Source organism: Plectropomus leopardus, chromosome 15, assembly GCF_026936395.1.
Source record: "Plectropomus leopardus strain MGB_pleo_1.0 chromosome 15, ASM2693639v1, whole genome shotgun sequence".
NCBI lineage: Eukaryota > Metazoa > Chordata > Actinopteri > Perciformes > Serranidae > Plectropomus > Plectropomus leopardus.
Genome location: NC_142190.1, coordinates 10,424,036 through 10,445,154, shown reverse-complemented (window position 1 = coordinate 10,445,154; position 21,119 = coordinate 10,424,036). Strand labels below are relative to the sequence as shown.

The 21,119-nt window shown below is 40.7% G+C and overlaps 1 protein-coding gene across 2 annotated transcripts in view; it reads right to left on the bottom strand.

Moving 5' to 3' along the window:
* zbtb16a (zinc finger and BTB domain containing 16a) overlaps positions 1-21,119 on the bottom strand; it is a 189,373-nt gene that overhangs the window by 107,122 nt on the left and 61,132 nt on the right. For both annotated transcript variants that reach the window (XM_088088753.1, XM_042500051.2), the window contains one exon: positions 4,907-5,004. In XM_088088753.1, the coding sequence (XP_087944879.1) occupies positions 4,907-5,004 (98 nt within the window). The remainder of the gene's footprint in view (positions 1-4,906; positions 5,005-21,119) is intronic.

Below are 21,119 nucleotides of genomic sequence, written 5' to 3'. Positions count from 1 at the left end.
ACCCTCAGTGGTGGCAGGCAGCCCAGACTGGCGAGCCGCCAAATCCTCCGTACAACAAGCACAGAGAGACAGACGGATAGACAGACAGACAGACAGACAGACAGAGAGTGAGAGACAGAGTGGAAAGCAGAGAGGAGGGAGGAGGCAGCAGCAGCAGCGGCGTCTGAAACACTCCACATCCACGACACGCTGCGCATACCAAAAAGCCTCTCCACTCTCTCGCTTCATCTCCCCAATATTCTGTCTTTTCTGAAGCGAGCTGAAGGATGATGGCGGCGACGGTGGAGGAGGAGGAGGAGGGAGGGAGGAGGGGCTGAGGGTTGAGGGTTTTGGGACTCGGTGAAGTGTCATCATTACAGAGAGACACGATAAAAATCGAGACGTGGCGTCAGACCGAGAAAAGCCTTGAAAGTCAAACGGTGGAGGTGGAGGTGGAGGAGGGAAAAAAATGAAAAAGTGCAACAAAAAAAAAAAGACAACAAAAACTATCAAAGAAGCTTTGCCTCAGCGCTGTCTCTTCCCTAACCGTCGCCCGTCTTGACAGAAGCGCTTGTCTTGCCTTTTACGCCAGACCAAAGCGGCTATGAATCAACACTGATGTGTGTAACAGTACAGGTTGATGTCGTGCGTCAACACAGCCCCGCTTGGAAAGAGGAAAAAAGAGAACGAAAGAAAAAAAGTTTGTGCACTTGCTGCCACTGTTGCTAAAAATACACTGCCCACATCTTCCGCTTGGTTGCCTTTCTCAAGGTGGCGTATGTGGTTCTTCCTCGAGTTTTCAATGCTCTTTTTTCCATTTGATCTCCTATCAGCAGAGTTTTCACCTCATGTCAGTGGGTACAAATTGTGAGTTATTATTAACCTGTTGATATCATAAAAAACTTACAAATTATCTACTACAGTGAAAATCAACTCAGATAATGACTACAGTGAAAATCAACTCAGATAATGATTACCTCAGTGTGGTCTAAGCAAACACAAACACCTCCTGGAAGACTGTATTTATGTTCTGATTTTCATCCAAATCATTTCACACTCTTTTTCACACTCATTTATTAAAAAGCTACAATCTTAGGTCTTAAAATACCAACGACCCATGTACCTGTCACCCTTTTTCTTCCGTGTCCTTCCACAACTAAACCATCCTCCTTCAGAATTAAACATAGAACAGCTTTTAAATTTCACTGAAAGAATTAATGGCAAAATATGAAACCATTAATGTCCTTTTTTTAGTCCTTTTTTGTTGCAAAAGGCAGCATTTAACATTTCTTTAGTTTAGTACGCTTTTAGTCTGTTTGGCCCTTTTAAATTACTGAGTGCTGTGAAAATAAACTTTTTTGCTGTTTATCATGTTTAATTTTTTCTCATGTTGCTCCTATGATGTTAAAGGTACATATTCCAACGGATCTAAATAAGGTGATCAAAATATTCAAGTTCAAACTATCACATAATAGCAGATGTTGACAGAAGGAGGCCTCCTCTGCCACAAGCCTTACTTTCTCCAAATAGTTTATTTGTCCAAAGCTACTTGTATTATACTGCTACTACAAATATCATTACCACTACCTCATGACTATTATTTGTACAACCTCAAATACTGTGAAGACACCTGCTACTGCTTTCAATATCATCCACAGGGTTGACGTTTTCAGCCAAACTTTACCTGAATCAGAGGCTATTTTTCTCAAACTGACTAAGAGAAACTCATGCATGTGCAATGGCGACAAAATAAGAGGGCTTTAGCGTTCTCTAGGCAGGAGAAGCAACAAAGCAATAAGAATGTACTCTTAGGTTAAAAAATGTGAAAATAAAAAAACCCCATGCATGTTTTTGTCATGAGCAGGCTAAATTATTGCAATTCTCTGTTAAAAAATCCTCCAAATAAAACAATCCATACATTACAACATATCCAGAACTCAAAGTCAGGGCAAAAATGTCATACTAAATAACTCTTGTACTCTGATACTATAATTGGTTACCTGTTGTTTTTAGATTATAATTCAAAATCCTCCTTTTGGTTTACAAAGCACTTGCTGGTCTGGCTTGCAGTACATCTCAGATATGCTGTCAGTTTGTAACCCCAGTTGATCTCTCCGGTCACAAGGTGGAATATCCCCAATGTGCCTAAAGCACTTTCAGAGTCTGCTAAGATGGCATTCAGTATTTATGCACCTCAAGGATGGAAGAGTTTGACTGCTGAGCTTAGCCTGGCTCTGACACTGTGTTCTGTGTTAAAGCCAAACTAAAGACCTTCCTTTTACCTCAAGCGTTTTTTAAATGACCATACCACATTTGTGCAGTATTATGGTTTGTATTTGTGTATGTTTCTGTAAATTTTATTTATACGCATGCATGGTTGCTTATTTGCACATTTTTGTTGTTCTATTTTGTTCTTATGTAAAGCACCCTGCATTGCTTGTTTATGACATGGTGCTATACAGCTACATTTGCATTGAATTATTATTCCGACTGCTATTTGTTCTTGTACACCAATACTAGTTCTACTACTACATGATTGCTTTCATTTATTAGAAGGTGACAGTAATAAGTAATTAATAAAAATTATAAATAAATGGTGTTCAGTACTACAACTAACACAATAGACAAATTCCAAATTCAGTAAAACACCAAATGCAGTTAGGTTAACTTAGATCCATGTTAGAAGTCAGAGCGTGGCACTTTAAGGCGAAACTCCACTGGAGCATGCAGAGAGCTGCATGCTCTCTGTGTGTGCACATGCACGCATGCACGCACACTTCAGCAACAGGCAATATGCATCTGAGCACAAGATTACCTTGACTCACCCTGAGCTTCCACTTTGTCATAACTCCTGACTAAACACTTTGACTTACTTTTGCAGCAGAAATGCACAATATTATGTTACACAAGATAAGAGCCAGCTCCAGGACAGAGGCTTTAGGGCTGGAGGCTATGTCTGATGGAGCTCAGGTGGAGCACATGGTGGGGCACGCACTGCGAGACTCATTCTGCAAAACAGTCTGTATCAATACGTTTCTCTGACAGAGCTCCCGTCTTTCAGCTTTGACAAGCGAGCGTGAAGGGGGAGCAGCATTTGCAGCAGGGACTGTGGAAATGGGGTGTAATTCTAAAATAAACAGCGAATATTTCCTCAGAGCAACTTTTGTTTTTGACACGCTGGGTTGTGTGCTGAGCCAATTCACTGGCACAGCGTGAATTTGTCATTCATCTTTGTCACAACATAGCAGGAGTGTCAGCATCCATCTCAGTCATTGTTTAAGTTTTGGTGAGATACGAACAAACAAATGATCCTGGCAATTATCGTTCTCTGCCTACTGACAGTAGTTGTCTGGGGGAGTGGGTGGGTGGGGTGCTTTCCTACCACCAACTGCAATGACAACAATAATGCCAAGCAGACAATTGAGACCACTTACTGTGTCCCATTGGAAAACATACAGGGTACTGAACAGAGGGCTAAATTTCTGCGCCAACATCAACACATGGATTTGAGTTTGGAGTTTTGAGTGTGCGCGCGTGTGTGTGCGCGCGCGTGTGTGTGTGTGTGTGTGTGTGTGTGCAGAAGGGGTTCCCTCAGAGGTCCCATGGCTTTTACAGTGTCTCAATAAACCATCTGCACTTAGGGCTTTAGGAATGAGGAGCTCTTTGCTGCCTATAAAAGACGGTCCATGCCATTAAAACAGTGCTGTGCTAAGTAGGCTCAGCGAACAGGGACTGCTGTGGTGTGTGTGTGTGTGTGCATGTGTGTTTGTATGTTTGGGGGTAGGTGTAGCAGTGTCAAACTGGACCAATCAATGTGTCCTGTGTTCTGACTTGTACTGCCTTTCAGACCTCTAATGTCACAGAGGTGTAGGGTGACAGGATGATGATGTGCAGGCACCTCTTTGGTTAAGTTCCCCAGAGCTGCACAACTTTACTGAGCTCAAGAGTTTTTTGATCCATAAATCAGTGAAATTGGGTTATGCTCCACATTCACATATTTAAAAGTAGTGCATTTATAGTGAGACAAATTGTGTGAAAGGCCCAGTCTACTCTCAGGCTGCAGACATTGGTTGTAAATGCATGTTAAAATGTGTTCAGTGTGTGCTAAACCATGAGTTCATAGTATATCAAATTGAACCTGTTAATGCTTGTAAACTGAATGTGTCAGCTCCAAGAGTAAAGGCTTGAGTGAGGCCTTGTTTCAGGGCATAAATCTACTAAAAAAGAGATTCACTATCCCTGTAAAGGACCATGACAGTGCTTTTAACTCATTTGTTTGGAATCACATACTTAAAGGTATACTATGCAGGAATGATCCGTTACTGCAGACATGCTTGCCAGCAAACCTGAAAGCCAACCCCAGATTTGTAAAGGTGATGATGAATAACTATCATGATGATGATGATTTGTTTTGTGTTACCTTAGAGTGAGCCCTCTATATCTGTATAGATATTGTCTATACATCATAAAACATCAGAAAAAACATCCTAACCCCCCTACTTCTGGTGCCCTTGCTTGGACCACAACCATCTACAAACTTAACCTTCATTTTGATCTTAACTACACAAGATCTGGCCTGCTTCTCGCATGGTTGCGACAGTATTTAATTGACAGTCAGACAGATGTTTAAACTCCTTACAAAATACTCTTTTTTTTTTTTTTTTAGAAAAATCGTGCACAGTATACCTTTAACTTAACTGTTCTACTCAGAATGAAACTCTGCATATGATATAAAAATATAATTGTAAAGAACAGCATTAATGAATGCATAAAAGGTATATCATGTCTTAAAATCCCAGAGAAAGAAATCCCATCATTCATTCCCTACAATGAGCAGTAAACCCTGCAATGAAAACAGGAGGCACTGCTAACTCAACAGTGATTATATTGCATGGTTGTGCTTTTTGGGTTAGTTTGATTTCTTTACCTGAATGAGACAGCAAATGCATCCGTAGACGGAGACTGTCCAGGAAGCTCTTTCCACACAGCTCACAGCCGTAGGTCTTCATTCCACTGTGCATCTTCCTGTTGACAAAGAGAAAAAACAAACATTTTACTGTCTGGACTCTAACGTGCATCATGCTTGTGTTCCTATCAAAGTGGCTTTTTTATTTATTTACAGCTCTTTCAGCTTTGAATTTCAACAGAAAAAAGATTCGGCCTTTTGCAATTTGAGAAAATGTCACACTCCATCAGTCATAACATCAGCACATAGCAATAACCATCAGTGTAACAAGCCGTCCAACTACAACAATTTTTTTTTTTCTGCAGGGGAGCATCAGACCATGACATGGTGCTGTAAATCACAAGATGCTATTTAAGCAAAGGCATTATCAGCTACCTACATCTCAAGTGCTGCAGATGGATAAGAAGCTATAAAGTGAAATAGAATGATTTATACAGGCAAACACACAAGACAGCTACTTAGCGTTATGAACCATTTATGAGCCGGTTTTTGACTGGTGCTCCCTAATCTATAAGGTGATGTGTAGCTTGAAGCAAAATCTAATCAGCAATGAATTGTCTTTTAACCAGAAAGACAGTCATTAGGCTGTTACATAGTTTAAGCGCACAAGGTCAGACAAGACTAAGGTTCAATATTTGATTACGAGGTAAAGGCCTCGAAGGTTAGGTAACTAAATAACATCTGACAACGGAAAGTCTAGCCCCACGACTCTCTCTGTTACGAAATCCTCAAAGACCCCACGGCTCAGTACAAAGCATATTATTCTTGAGAGATATCTGAAAGTGCTCTAAAGCAATTAAGGTGACACGAATTGCCAAACAACTGCCACAGCGCCTTAAGCCTCCCGAGAACTTCAAATACCTCGCCTTGAGTGAGGTTCACAAAGGTACACACCCATGATTGTAATGACTGTTTGTCAAGTTGGTGCTGTTTCAGATTTGGCACATTTGATCTTCCAAAACTGTTGCTCATTCTCACAGCGAGGCTCCAAAAAAGAGAGTTTCTGTTTAGACAATACTGCTGCGGTCAGGTTAAATCAAAACTGGTAAGAAACTCTTTAACCAAATGAAAAATATTTGGTTTGATAAACAAGTTTCTATATTTGACGTTGAACACGTTAATGCAAAGCTGAAAAAAATACACCCCAAAGTTGCACAGGAAAAGCACACGATTCTATTCTCAGATGAGTGTTTGCTTCTGGCAGGCAAAAACAAGACAACGTCAAACAGAAGGATTTCAGAGTCTCCGTCGACGAGTCAGGTGGCGCAGAGTGATCAGCCAAGTGCATTCTTGGGGAAACAATGCCCTTGATAAGAGATCTGCTCAACTTGGGCGAGATGACAGCCATCCATCTTAGCGTCTCTCAACAAAGCCACAGAGGAGGAGGTGGTGCCACTCTCCCAAAACATGACTGATTGATGTCAGATGTCGAATGCAAATTGATTTACAGCTCTCTTTTGTGCCTCGAGAGGGCTAGGGAGAGACGGAGCGGGGATGAGACCGAGACAGACAGAGAGAGAGAGATTATGGCGGGTCTTGTGGCGGTGGCTACAGGAGTTATTAAGCTATGAAGTCTACTGTGGCTTCAGTGACTATTAATTGCTACAAAACATCCTTGAAACCTGACAGGAAGAGTGGTAAAAAATGGAGATGTGAAAAAAAAAAACAGCAATAGGGTTGAAGAAGTCATGATAGCCGTTGTAGTGGTTCGAATTTGTTGAGAGACCCTGGAAACTAAAGGCGGAATGACAGCCCCTTGGCAAGCAGTGAGTGATTAAAAGGCCCTATAAATGCCAAATGCCCCCAGAAGGAAAAGAAGGGCACTTGAAAAGCCAAAAAGGGAGAGGAAGTGACACAGAGAGATGGCAATGGCACAAGTGAGAAAGGAAATGATACTGTTACACTGCTAGATATCAATCTGGGATGGTACATTCAGTCCAGGAATAATATCATGATGTAATGCACTCTAATGAAAGGTATACACTTCCTGTTTTTCCCAGAATGCCCTTCTATGACCTGCCAAGGAATTTGAATATTGTATTCAATCAAAAGCAGACATAACAACACATCATCAAAGTGTGATCAGTCTGCTCTTGCTTAAACACATAGTTGTACAAATCAATAGCAGTTGCCTTACAGCTGCAATGCATTCTGGTCTGCTGAGGCAACTGCCAGTGGACAAGCTGCCGTCCTGTGATTGGTGCAATGTCATTTTTGACAATGACAGAAATTCGCACACAAACAACAAAATGGACAAAGGAATGGAACCAGATTTTTTTCCTTTAAAGGATCACAGGTGATGTACTCACACGCTTTCGCTCCGATAAGGGGAAAACACACACAAGCGGTGAACCACACAAAACACACACAGAGCACAAAGCCTTTCAAAGGTCTTTTGTGTCCCTCCTCAATCTGACCATTGTGCCCCCCAGACAGAGCGCTGATAAGGTATGGGTGGACTTATTAAGGCCACTAGAAGTGGAAGCAATGCCATGTATTTTCACCGTGTTGATGAGCAAAGTGTTGTGTGTATGTCCGCAGCTGAGAGTGTGTTAAATTTAACTGCAATAGCTAGCACTACCCACTAAAACAGCACATTACTTGATGTTCAACAGAATGGTAGTAGCACCAGTTCCAGCAATTGAGTCTGTTAAAGGGAAGGTTTAGAACGAAGCCTGTCCTATTGAGACACTAATGACAGTCCTTCTTTTGGTCTTTAACTGTATTTATTCAATAGGGTATGAACCTTTTTTTTTTTTTTAAGTCTTTGCAGGTTTAAAGAGCAATTTTCTATAAAAAGTAAGGAAAAATATGTTTACATTGTTTTGCAGTGAAGCTGTTTGAAAGAGGGTAAAAGAGGGTAAAATACACGAAAGTCAGGTAAAGTACAGTGACCCAACTTACGGAATTTAAGTCCAGCTACCCTTAGTTACTGTTGCTAAATTGGACAAGCTCGACAAAAAGAAGCATGGGTGCTGCAGTGTTTATTAGTTTCTGGGCATCAGGTTAATTTCACTCTCACTTCGCCAGCAGCCAGCTGCAGCTTTTAACTCAAATAGTGCAAAAAGTACATCACAACACAATAAACAACAGTTCTTTGGTTCTTGGTTCAGTGCATTTAGGTAACTAACAGTTTTAGCATAAATCAGTGGAGTTTAACATAGCAAAAATTTGCATCGCGGCTAACCGAAACATCCGCTGGTTAGCTACATGCTAATGATTTGCTGACTCAACCAGGGCAATGAATAGCACGTTAGTAAGGAGAGGGCGTCAGGCCTCAGACCACTTGCTGAAATCCGCTCTGTGATTTTACATTGTCAACATGAAACATGAATTAACACACAAAGACATAACATTAACTTACAATGAGTTTTTCAATCGTTTCGTTAAGTTTCTTACCACTTCAATACCAGGTCTCTGTCTGTATCAAGCGATCAGCTCGGACAATACCCTTTGACCTTTACTAACGAGACCAGTCAGTGGACAGTAGGGAAGCGGGCTGAAGCAGTCTGCCACAGTGAACATAAACTTAACTTTATTGGCTTTTTACCAAGTTTGTCACATGGATCTACCTTCCTTTTTATCTTTTTAACTGTTTGACATCTGAGTGATGAGCACGTGCTGGTTTGGCTAATGTAATGATTAGTTTTAGGTGTAACTCAACATAACTCAATACTCATGGCACTTTAATTCAAACTTAAAATTTATAATCAGCAAAGTGTCAGCCCACATGGACATACCATGTGGGGCCCAGGTTACAGAACCCAGCAAGGACAACAGTAAGGTAAGGTAAGGATATATTCACGATGCCAGCTTTGTTAGAGGATCAAATGTAATTTGCTCAAACCCATTTGAGACTGTCATCTGGTCCGATGACAGAGAGAGTTCCCACCATTTATGTAGTTAATTGAAGACAGACAAAAGCTGCACACCAACAACTACAAAATATTGTAGAATAAAATGCAACATTAGGCAATAGTCAGCAGTTGAGGAACGTTCTGTACACTTTGAAATGCTTTGTGTGCTTAAGCAGAGCTAATAATACACTGTAATACAGCTTCAACAAGATTTAATGATATGTAAAAGGATACTAAAATATATTGTCCCAGCTCAGTGACTTAGCTCGGATAGACCTCTCGACACACACTCACACTCAAATCCCATCGTAACTGTCTGCTTTCATGTTTTGCTTCTGAAATAGATGATGAGAGGTGCGTGTATGTGTGTGTGTGTGTGTGTGTGTGTGTGTGTGTGGTGGGTGGGAGCTCAGTGAGGGAGGGAGGGAGGGTGATTTGAAACAGACTGACTGCAGCCATTAAGGAAGTTCACATAAAACTCTCTCAGGCCATTTACTCAGTTAATAATCGACTTTGTCCAACAGTCACTTTTGACAACGGCAATAAATTTAAAATTTATGTCAACAAAACATATGCTGATCACCTCGTGCGGTGTGCTTCCTCGTAAAAATCCAGCCCAACCAAGAGCTGTCTGAATGCGAGTGTGTGTGTTTGAAATGTGAGCCGATTACGGGCCTGGGTTATTGAGCCGTAACAGCTTGCCTCGTGCAATTCAGAACTTTTTTTCCCATTTTGCCGCTGGACTTGGCTGGCCATATATCATAACTAGCAGTGCATTCGGAGAAATAAAGACCCAAGCTTCCCACCTGCTCCTCAACTTGTAATTTAACACCATTTAAGAAGTCAAAATAAGGAGATCTATTGACACAGAAAAAAATAAAATAACTCAAAGACCTATGAAGTCCTTTGATAGCTTTGAATAATCCAGATTTCATATGATAGAGCTTTAACAGACAGTGGAACTGCTGCCAAACTGTCCTCTTCAACTCACATCACCATTTTATATCACCAATGTAATTGACAAGGAAGAAAAGCCAAGCAGAGCTGTGCATGGTGACTTGCACTTATATCTCACTGCTTGCCTAAAATCTATTTATCCCTCAACAGCCTTGAGTGTTGTTCTCTGTCCTCATCTATCCTTTCATCTTTTATTTTTCCATTTTTTTCCTCCATCCTCCGTTTGTGAAGGGAGCTATAAAACAACCTGAAACGGTGTTCGTAAATAAAAGCTTTGGAGAGAGAGGGATGGGGGGTTAAGATGGAGAGAAGAAACACTAACAGATAAAGGGAGGCAATTGATAAGAGGTGGTAAAGTGAAGAAAGGCTGCGTGGTGTGTCTGTGTGTGAGACTGTTTGTTCATTAGTTCTGTTGGTCAGAAGAAAAAGAACTGATAATTGGGGAAAGGAGGGCTGCTGATTGCTGAATAGAGTTTGGACTTAAGTAGCCGAGGCATGGTGAGCATCTCATGTGGGCATCTAAAACATTTGGGGAAGCTGAAAAGAGTTGTTGAGGAAATTCATTTGTAACCTTTAAATGTCATATTAGCTATTGGCTTGGTATAAAATGCATTTTAAGTTATTATTTTTGTTTTTCTGTTTTCTCAAAAATGCATTCTGTGTCTTTTCTCAGGAGTTGGTGGAGACTAAAAAGAGGTAAAAGGAGGCTGAATATTGGGCTTACATTCAGCAGATGTCCAGGCACATGACTCTTAATAAATGCTAATGTTCCTCTGTCGGTGCTAGATATGTAAAGCTGTGTTCAAATCTATTTTGTCATTTTCAGTCCTAATGAACACTTCTGTTGTGGAAATCAGGAACTCGAACATTTTCTGAGAGCTTCAAGTTCACAACTTGGTGTATAACACTGCCCATGCTTGTGAGTTTCATTTGAACGCAGCAAAAAATCAACTTTTTGCAAAATGTTTGCAGTAACAGCTTAATGAGGTGATGATAATCCCTCAGGGCTCTGTCTGTCACACAGTGCAAAGTGGCAGCACAGTGCAATTTTCATTGCTAGTTTCAGACCTACACAGTTTTCACACTCATGGCCAGCACCCAAGTTGTGTAAGTAGTAAATGTACATACTTGCACCCATCTGTGTGAACATGGGCATGAGGGTCTTAAAATAAGGTGTGGTCAGGCTTGTTGTTGCTGTTTTAATGGAGCAGAAGGCGACTGCACGATTGGCCAACAAAAACCTGGTCTAAAGTCAACGGTGTAGCAATTTCCTGCTATTTAAAAGGGCTGCCTTTGTTTGTTCTCTGAAAGAAACACACAATAATCACATTTTGTTGTACGATTCCCTGAATAAAACGTCAACAATTCTGAAATCTCAGTAAGCCTATATGAATCCCTGCTTCATTTTTGGTCTGGCAAGTGCATGCCCAACAAGAGAGACCAATTTACGCTCAAGGAACAGCAGCAAAACTTAATTGATTATTTCAGAAGCTAAAAGTTAAGTTCTGTTTCCTCTGTCAAGTTTATAACTACAGTTTCTACTTTTGCTTCTTAAATGTCTCATATACTGCAGTGACTTTATTGCTATTACTACTCTCAGCAGTAAATGGCATGCAATTTGCAGTATTGGCCTTGTAAATAGCAGTGCACCAGGTGCAGGCACACCTGGCTTTTTAAGGGAATGGAAGACATGGATTTGTTGAAATTATGTTACGCCCAAAACACCTATGATTAATTAAGGGACTAAATAAAACCCATTTGCCCCGTGCACCTTACTTTGCATACAGATTATGCGTCGTTTCCGGCAAAGGTGAAGCAGGACACGCCCTACATGTACTTGCCCCATGCACTTTAAACCATGCACTATGGGTAGATTTAACACAGCCCTTTGTGTTTCAACTTTGTGTTTCTAATAATGCAACTTTTAGGTCTAACAATCATGATGAATGCTTTTCCACTAATGGTCAACATTACGCAGCGTACCTTTAACTCTATATGCTGATGTGGCTTGAAGATGGTACAATTTTCATGGAGGTTGATGAGCAGCAATTATTTTTAAATGCCAAAGAGCAGCTAAGAGAATTTCAAAGGGCTGTTCAAAACCTGTCAAAAATATGGGTGTGTTGAAAGAATGTCCATGAGGTTACTTCAAGCTATAATTAGTTAAGAGGGATAAAATACTACCGTCATTGTGAACTTTGATCTTTTTATATTAATTTTTCAAAACAAAAATGGAATCACTGAGGAAAAACGAACACAAAACAGGAAACACAGACATGCAGGTCACATGTGATCCCCTTAACATTTTTTTCCCCATCTTGTAAATTCAAAGTCCACTTAACAATTCACTTAATAGCCTGTTAGCAGAAACAAAATTTAAGATTTTCCATCTAAAGCTTTTAGACCATGCACTGCTATTATTAAATCAACAAAATCAAGTATTTTTCTATCTTTCTGACTGAACGTTATGTTAATAAAGCTGTCAATACTGGCGTTCTCAATGATGACTACATTAATACAGCAGACCTAATTATTTACAAGCTTGACTATTCATATATTATCTGTAACTAATAATGTATGTAATTCCAATAAATATGCAAGATACAGATGTAGCAACATTGAGAAGCTAGCACAAAGACAGGAGCTGGCAACAATCACGTGGGATAATTGCAAGGCAGTAACAGAGCATGTAACATGACGTTAATAGCAAATGCAGGTCAATAAGCATTGCACTGGAAACACAGGTCAATAAAAAGATGAGTTTAAAAAAATCAGCCGTGGTATAAGTGGGATAATGCACTCTAAAAGTAAGAGTGCAGCCATTGGTACATCCATTTGGGAATAAAAGCACAGGGTGGAAAAGGACCATTGCCGCACACACAAGTCCCTGTCATGGTGAACAAAGGCAAAATGATGCACGAGGCGATTCAGTGACACTTTGGTGGCTGATCCTAATGTGACCATAAGTGGCGCAGTGTGCCGCCGCCACCTCTTATTTTGGTTTTCTGACAGAGGGAGACGGAGGAGGAGGAGCGAGGGACTTTTGTCAACGTGAATTTCCAGTCCATTAGGGGGCTGACCATGTCACACGGACAAACATGGCGGGAGAAGTAAGAGGGTGAGAGGGGAAAAGTGGAATTGGCGTTCAGTGAAACAAAAGAGATCATCACAAAGAAAATAAAAGATATTAAGATTTATCTAAATAACAGCCCATTTTGGGGGTAAAAAAAGAAACCACACACACAATGATGGGAAAAATCACAGCACCTCATCTATTTGTTAAAGTCCTCCAAAGCTCACACACACATATCTTGTCTAGCAAGGCACCATGTGTGGTTCTTAACATTAACATGGGTCCATTTTGTGGCAGTCTGAAGAGGATGGTGAAAAAAAAAGCTCCCTTTCTGTCATTTTATCCCTGCTTTTAAGCCTCCCCAATTCCATTGCCCTCCCACCCCCACCCCACCCCTCTGTCTTTGCTCAATCAAAATGTATCAGGCAGGCTGGCGTAACACCGGTCGGCGTGGGCTGTTTATCCTGAGTCCTCCTGCACATATCAATGACTTGGCCCCCGTTGTCCCCCGGCGGGGAGACGTTCATATAAATTCAAGCCACACACGCAAACGCCGAGGCACTCGTGTTGAGCATAGATGAGTAGCAGGGCAAGAGGAAAAGAGGAGAGACAGAAGGATGGGGAGGGAGAGCACAACTGCCTTTCATCCTCGCTGTGTTATTTATAATATCACAGACACTGCCAACCCCAAATTTGCCCTGAGGTCGTCTTGGGAGGAAAAAAAGCTTCATCATGTTAAAAAAATTAACAACAGTAAACATGTTTCCTTGCTTGAATGACACAGTCGCTGTCTCAGCCAATAGGGAGCACATATGTCAACTGTAATTGTGATGCCAGCCATTGGTGGTGGGGAGATGTATCAGTTCTCTCAACTTTTGTCAAAATCTGATCAGTGCAATCTTGATAATGAGTGCAATTTTGACAGCTGGCTGAAAGGAGTTAGATTAATGATATCCGCAAGTTTCATTAAAATACAATCAGTCATGTCTCAGTTAGCTCACAAAAAGTGCCCTAACTTACAGTCCTAATTAAGGTATTGCACAAACTCCTGATGGCATCATGTGCAGCTTAAAGGTGCTTCAAACTGAATTTTGTGTCTCTAACGAATCCTTTTGTTTACAGTTGCACACGTGTCCGTTGCTACTCGAACAAGAGGATAAATGAGATCTGAAATGGTAAATCTGACCTGAGTAAGCTACTTTCAGGCTTAAACAATGCAGTGCTATATGCTGAGTGATGTTTGCATGATTTAATATAACCATGCAATAATAAGATTCCTTTTAAAGCTGAAAGGGACTGCATGTTCTCAAGGCCTCTCAACACCTTTCAGACAAGGAAGACAACAAACTTCTGGTTTCATTCAAATATGGCTTTTTGTCAGTGAGACAAAAGTGTCCGTTACATAAATGTTCCCTATGGTTTTATTCAGAAATGACAGGGCTAAAAAAGCCACAAGGCTTTCGTGAAGTGGCAGCGCCGGAGAACAGCGGTGAACATAATGATATGAGGGAAGAAAAGCGTTGTCAGGCGGCATCACTGGGAGATTTTAAGAACTTATTTTGCTGCTGAAGCCTTAATTAATGACCGTCGTGAATGCGAGGGATGCTCACCCCTCTTCTCACAGTGAATCCCCCTAATAAATGTTGTCATCGTCATTTATTAGATAAGAAGTTCGGCTGCCTTTTTAATAAAAGCCTGACAGAGCACAAGCGAGAAAGACAAGATATAATGTTGGGACTCTCAGTTATTTCTTTTTTGCTCACAAGTTGAATGTGAAGCACTTTACTTGATTTTCGCACTGATTTTTTTTTTTTTTTTTGCCTGCTCCAGGAGAGAAAAAACCTTGACTGATCTGACATGAGAAGAATCTCCTACAAATAAAACTTAAAATTGGCTTTTTCACAGAGTTTTGTGGTTTTACTTTCATTCTGTGAGAAAAATGATAACTACGTGATAGAAAGGAAGTGAATCTTGAGTTAAGTGTATTGTATCATGGGGATGTGTCCCTAAGGTCAAGAATGAACTTTTATGTTGAGAAATAAACAGTTTTTGGACCCGTTTCCTGTTCAAACAGGTTTAAAATGCAGAGGTCGCTGCGTCTCTGCATAGTTTCGCTTATGGCAGGTTTAATTAAATCTTGATATAAAGACAATAACGTGAGAAATAACAGCTTTGTGTCACCACATAAAGGTAACGATTACCCTTGCACCAATTATCACCACCTGTTACGTGACAATTGAGTGAGAATTGTCTCTACTCTGAAACTAACTAAAAGTCAGCGGACGTAACACCACCCAAGCATGATTGCTACCTAAACACATACGGTTAGAAGAGCCCGACTTCTCAGGTAATAGAAGAGGAATAATCCAAGGAACTTCTAATTGTGCTTCCTGGGCAGTAAGACACTATTTCAAGCTAATCCCAGTTAGATACCCGGATTCCCCCAAAGCTTAGAAGGTAGGATTCACTCTCTAATACCCTCGGCGTTACTCAGGAAGCCATTTCAACCTCTCTCCTACAGTTCTACTCAGTGTTGAAGTGCTTTCCCCCTTTTGACAAATTCCTTTTATTCAGTAAGAGGTGACAATGGAGAGAGAATATGACCCAGAGGTTGCAGTTCAAATCCTCAGACTGGCAGGAGCAAATTTTACTGGAGAAAAATATCAAAGACCCCCTCGGCAAAACACAGAAACCCCAAATACTCAGGGTGTTGTATTTAAACTTCTCAGCTGCCGACTTGAGAATAAATCATTCAAGGAAAGCGTTTCCTGTAGGTGAGTGAACTGAGCTGGATCACAAGATTGAAACAAACTGGGAAAAGAACACAAAAACAGTTCACAACTGCTGCTGCTGGAAGAGTGTCAAGAAAGTTATCAACCACCTAACTTGTCAAACATGTTGGTTAAAACACAGTAAATCTGTTATCACATAGCTAGGAACTGAAAGAGAAGAAAACTTTAAGTATTTGAACAACAAATATACATTTCAAAGCACTGTCACTCTTATTGATGACCCCCCCGAAAAACTGCAAAAGAATGCAGCAAATCAATACTTAGTAATCAGAGTGACATCGGTGTGTTGTCACTTAAGGTGCTTAACATAATGTGATGATGTGATGCGACGTTACACTACAAGCATGGATCGATTACTGAAAGGGCCAAAAACAGGCAAAATAACCACAAAGAGACAAAAAAATAACAACGAACAGCTACCAAATGACCTATATAAGACAAAATTACCACAAAGGGACCAAAAAGACACAGAACAACCCCATGGAGACAAAATTGCTACAAAGAGATATACAGTAACCCCAAGCAGACACAAAACCGGCACAAAGTATGTGTGTCTTGCTCCTGTGTAGGAGAGGTGGTGGAACCCTTTGCATATCTGTGCCCTGGCGTCCAGTGTCTTACAGTCCGCCCATGGTGGCATACACAACATAATGTTATCTTGTCACCAATGAAATATATGCAACAATTACTTCTTTTTACACAAATACTATCATATACCATATACCCCATGAAATGTACGGAAGGAATGAAAAAACAGATATTGTCCAAGCCTACATATTGTTGACTATTGGTTTCACAAAGGACACAAACAGTTGTCTCCTGGGTAAATGTCCTGTTTTGTTTGACCTGACTTTCTTTATCCAACATTACCTAACTTCCTTTCGACAGCCTGTGGTCACATCATCACAGCCTCCTTGCTCACAATTACGTGGGTTATGTACAAATTATAGTGTATTACCTTTCGTCAGCATAAGTCAAACAGCTAAATGAGAACAGCCTGCACTATGCGGGGATACTGGGCAGCACACAGGTGTGAGTGTGTATATGCACAGCTCCCTGCAATTTTTCCCCCAGGTCATTACTATAAATGACAGTGTGCTCTTAGTCAACCAGCCTGGTTAAATAAGGATTAGAGGGATAAGGAGAAAATAACTCCACACTTTTGAGGGCAGCAAATGGTGTTTGCAAAGTCTGCAAACCAAAAGTAGAAGCTCAGCTTTGCCTGCAAATAATTTGACATCCCCAGTTCCCCCCTTGTGTGATAACTCTTTTTTTCTCATTTTAACTAGACCTAAAGACACTTTCACTGAAGTGTTGGAACGGTGGGAACAAAGACTAAGGAGAGCGTGTAAGATCACACGTATAAAGTATTTCTGTTAAAGCCCATCTCTGAGACAAACACCAGCCCTGCTGCTCCCTCTTCCCCCTGCCTCTCTTTTGGTTTGTGCATCAAAAGATCCTGCCATCTGAAAATAGCACGTCAACATTTCTGTTTCGTCTTGTTGTTTCTCTCTATTTTTTTTTTTATTCTCGACAATGTTGCCAGTTTGCTAGATTCCTGTTTTTCCTCTGCTCCAGCTTTCTTGATCTGTGAGAGGTTACATCGCATCGAGTGAGACGTTTGGCTCATGCGTGTGTGTGCGCCTCGGTAAGTGTGTGTGTGTGTGTGTGTGTGTGTGTGTGTGCAGTAGCAGAGCTTTGGTGGTCTATAAAAAGCAGCCAGACGAAGTCTTCCCTCTCCCCTCATGCATTATGCATTGGCATCACCTTCCATCAAGTGACAGAAAAACCTCAAAGATGTCTAACTTTAGCTTCCATTCTGAAAGCCAAACAGAGGAGGAGATGTGTTATTTTGACTGCCACAGTCGAGCTAAGCACCTGTTACATCAATAAAAGCCGCATTTCGCAACAAGAACGACGACAACAACAACCTGTGTGATGGCACAGCACTCACAAAAACAGCGGTTAAATGCAGATAGTAGCGGGGAGTGCTTGAATGGAGAAAGAGTTCACATTAGATTAGATGACACTGGATCAAACTTTGACCTTGATGAGAAGTTTTGCCTTTGTTTTTGGAGTTAATAGGAGAATCCTAAAGGCTTAATGTGAAAACAGCTTCAAGAGTAAAAATATTTCCACAGGAAGGACACAGTGAGACTGAATTTTATATTTTGTATTAGTTTTGTATTAGCTCAGAACTGTTTAGATTTTTTTTATGTATTCTTTTTATTCTGTCAATACCAAATTAAGGCAAACAAGAGCTTATCACACCTTACAGGCGCCGTGACAAAGCAAGGTACATGATTAGTAAATCTATAAATTCCCTTGTTTTATCCAGGTCAGCTCTATGGCTGGTTTGATTTCTCTCTGTAGGTCACTATGACAGGTCACAGTAAAGATTTATGTAGCCCAGGGCTTTTAAACAGGCATAGACTCCATGAATATTCACCCTACCTCATACTGTCACCTATGTTTTTTCTCTCCTGCATTATTTTATTCTGTCAATAAAGCAAACTATGGCTCTCTGAAAGTGTCATAGTCACAGAGCTGACACACAGGGATGTGTTCAAATCAAGTGTTGAGGACAAACATGATTAAAAATCTATATATTTGCAGAAGTGAGTGCACATGACATGCAATTGCTCCATAATTATGACTACAACTGCTGACCAGATGTTGCTTATCTCGGGAAATACTGGCCCACTGTCAACATTTCGTCGACAGCAGTGTCCCAACTTCATAACGCGGCTCAGTGTAAACACTCTTGTTTATCTGGAAATGGGAGAGGGACCTTGTGATTTTATTTTTTGGAGCCAGCGCAAGCCAGAGCAGACCAGTTGACAAGGTGATTATTTTGGTATTTGGACACAGCTCTCAAACTATTATGCAATGCCTCTGGGATTGATTTACTGTACGCCTCATAACGCTGGACAGATCGCATTCTGGGAAAAAGATAGCGGCAGGCCAGTATGTTTGTGTGTCTCAGAGAGAGAGAGAGTGTGTGTTTGGGTTTTGTCTGTCTCTTTATGCAAAATAACAAAGATGAGATGATTAGCTGGAATGACTGTGTCCATGCTGAGGGACGTAAAAGTGCTTAAATAGGAAAAAAGATGCAATTGCAGGGAGTTATTTTGACACTTGCGATGGCCACAGGCAGGTTGTTTTGACGTGTCTGACCTCGGGAACTTATGTGTGTGTGTGTTTGGGGGGATGGGGGGCTTGGGGAGGTTCAGGTGGCAGCGGTGGCGCTAGGCCATCTGCACTGTCATTCACCGCACGTCCGCCTTCCAAGAGTTGCACAGCACCCACGGGCATCCCAAACAGCCCCAGCCGGAGCTCTGCGGGGCTGCAGTAAACAAGTCGCTCTCATCTCAAAGAGTGAGTGTGTGTGTGTGTGTGCCGGGGTGAGACTGTGTGATACTCTGTAATATTCCTGTACACATCATAGTGCTATAGCATGAGTGTTTTTCTTTTCTTTTCCCAGCCTGAGTGGTTTCAACTAAATAATGTAAATATGGTCTTAAAGACTTTGAAAAGGAAAAATTAATTTTATTTAAACACTCTGTATTTACAGTGCATATATAAACTATGCAGAGCTGCTCATATCAAAAACCAACAAAACAGACAAATTCATAACTTCATATAATATCATGCATGGAAACTAACAAGCCTTTATAGATTTAAACAGATAATAGTTCCATCTACTGGTTCATATTTAGGTACTGTTTTCACATTTTAAATGTATGGCAATAACGTCCACTAAATCAGCTGGTTACAAGATGACTGGTAGATTAACCCACTATAGTTGATTAACTAATCTAAAAGACATCATCTCATAGATCACTTACGTCCTGCCCTGACTGCTTGCATAAGCAGTGCGTGACAGCTACCTTGCTGGACTACTGCGGCTGGCACTTGTGTGGTGTTCACACAGGTGGCATTGCTGTTGTGTTGTTGCTGCTATAACTGCTGTATTTCCCCCATTAAAACTGATAATAGTTCACTCCACTCAAGCAATGAAAGCCACTGCATTGGCATCAATACAGTCATGTAAATATTTTATAATAAAAGTCTTGTGTTAACAGTTGAAACACTCTGTTGACCAAAACCTTGTCAGAGGGCTTTTATTTTGAAATGAAAGCAGAAAAGGTTGAGTTAAAAAGATAAAAATATGTTTTTTATGTATGTGACAGACAACAGAAAACAGACAGAAGATATTGAAACTGTAGTGAAATGTGGTGTAATAATATGATTACCAAAGTAAAATTTTTACTGTCATTTTTTTGCTAAAACTGCCTCTGTAATGCAGAAAAAAAGGCGAGACTCCAAATCTCTAAATGGTCCACAGCTGAGCAGTGGCTGCATTGTGACTGGCCGACGCTGCATATGTGGGCAGTGTGGCTGCTTTAACTGCTTGACATGGTCACCGAAATAAAACACAAGAAGTTGCATGATGCACGCACACTGCTCATGCAGGCAGTGTGTCCAAGACGTTAATCATTCATACCAAAATCTTGTATATTAAATTTTGGGTTGGATTTTGACCTTATACATTTTGGCATCTCCGTTGTTAATCATTTTAATTAATAAATAGACTAATGAAAATTATCCTCAGTACTGCATAGTCAACTGTTTATACAATACTTACTCTGGGATCCACACTTTACCCCAAACTTTCCTTTAATAAAATAAAGTCTTACTCTTTTGGGAAAAGAACTGTATTAAATATGACTTACTACAGATGAAGCCAACTCAAAGGAAGCAAAAAGATAATGAAGCATGACAATTGTGCCTATTTCTGGCAGCCCCCTGATATTCCCTGGAGGTTCCTAAACCTGACTTTGGGAATCATTGGTGTATATTATGTAACCACAGCTTGCTCTGTTCTTATTTATACCTGAAGTCTCTTCTTTGCTGCTGTCACAAGGAGGCATCTTTTAGTCTAATCATATCTGACCTAAAATGTGTCGTTAACTATGGATAAACATATTGCCTATGACTGCCCCATCTTATATTAGTACCTTCATCTCTGCACAGCACGCTATTAAAGGGAGAAAACTTCAGCGAGTGAGTATGACAGCTGAACAGCAGCCAGTGAATGGAGTGGGCGGTCTGTGCCAAGAATTTCTGTCGGCTTGAATCAGTGCCTTTGCCCGCACAGTGGAGGGTCATGTGAGAGTTTGTGTGTGTGTGAGTGTGTGTGAAATATAGCTGATAACAGAACGATCGGTGGCTTTTCTTCTCGTTTTTTTTTTTTTTTAATCCCACCAGTGCTGTGTTGTGATGGGCCGGTCCACACTGCCTGGTGGCAGTCCAGTTAATGATGTTGGTGTTATGCAGAAAATAGAAAAGAAAATTGAGTATTACTTATGCATCAGGTAAACTGTGTGATTCCAAAAAAGCAAATTTAAGAGGTTTTAATGCTGCCAGGCACTAAATTTAAGACCAATTTAAAAACAAAGCTGTGACAACCAGCCTTTTTTTCTAAAGCTGTT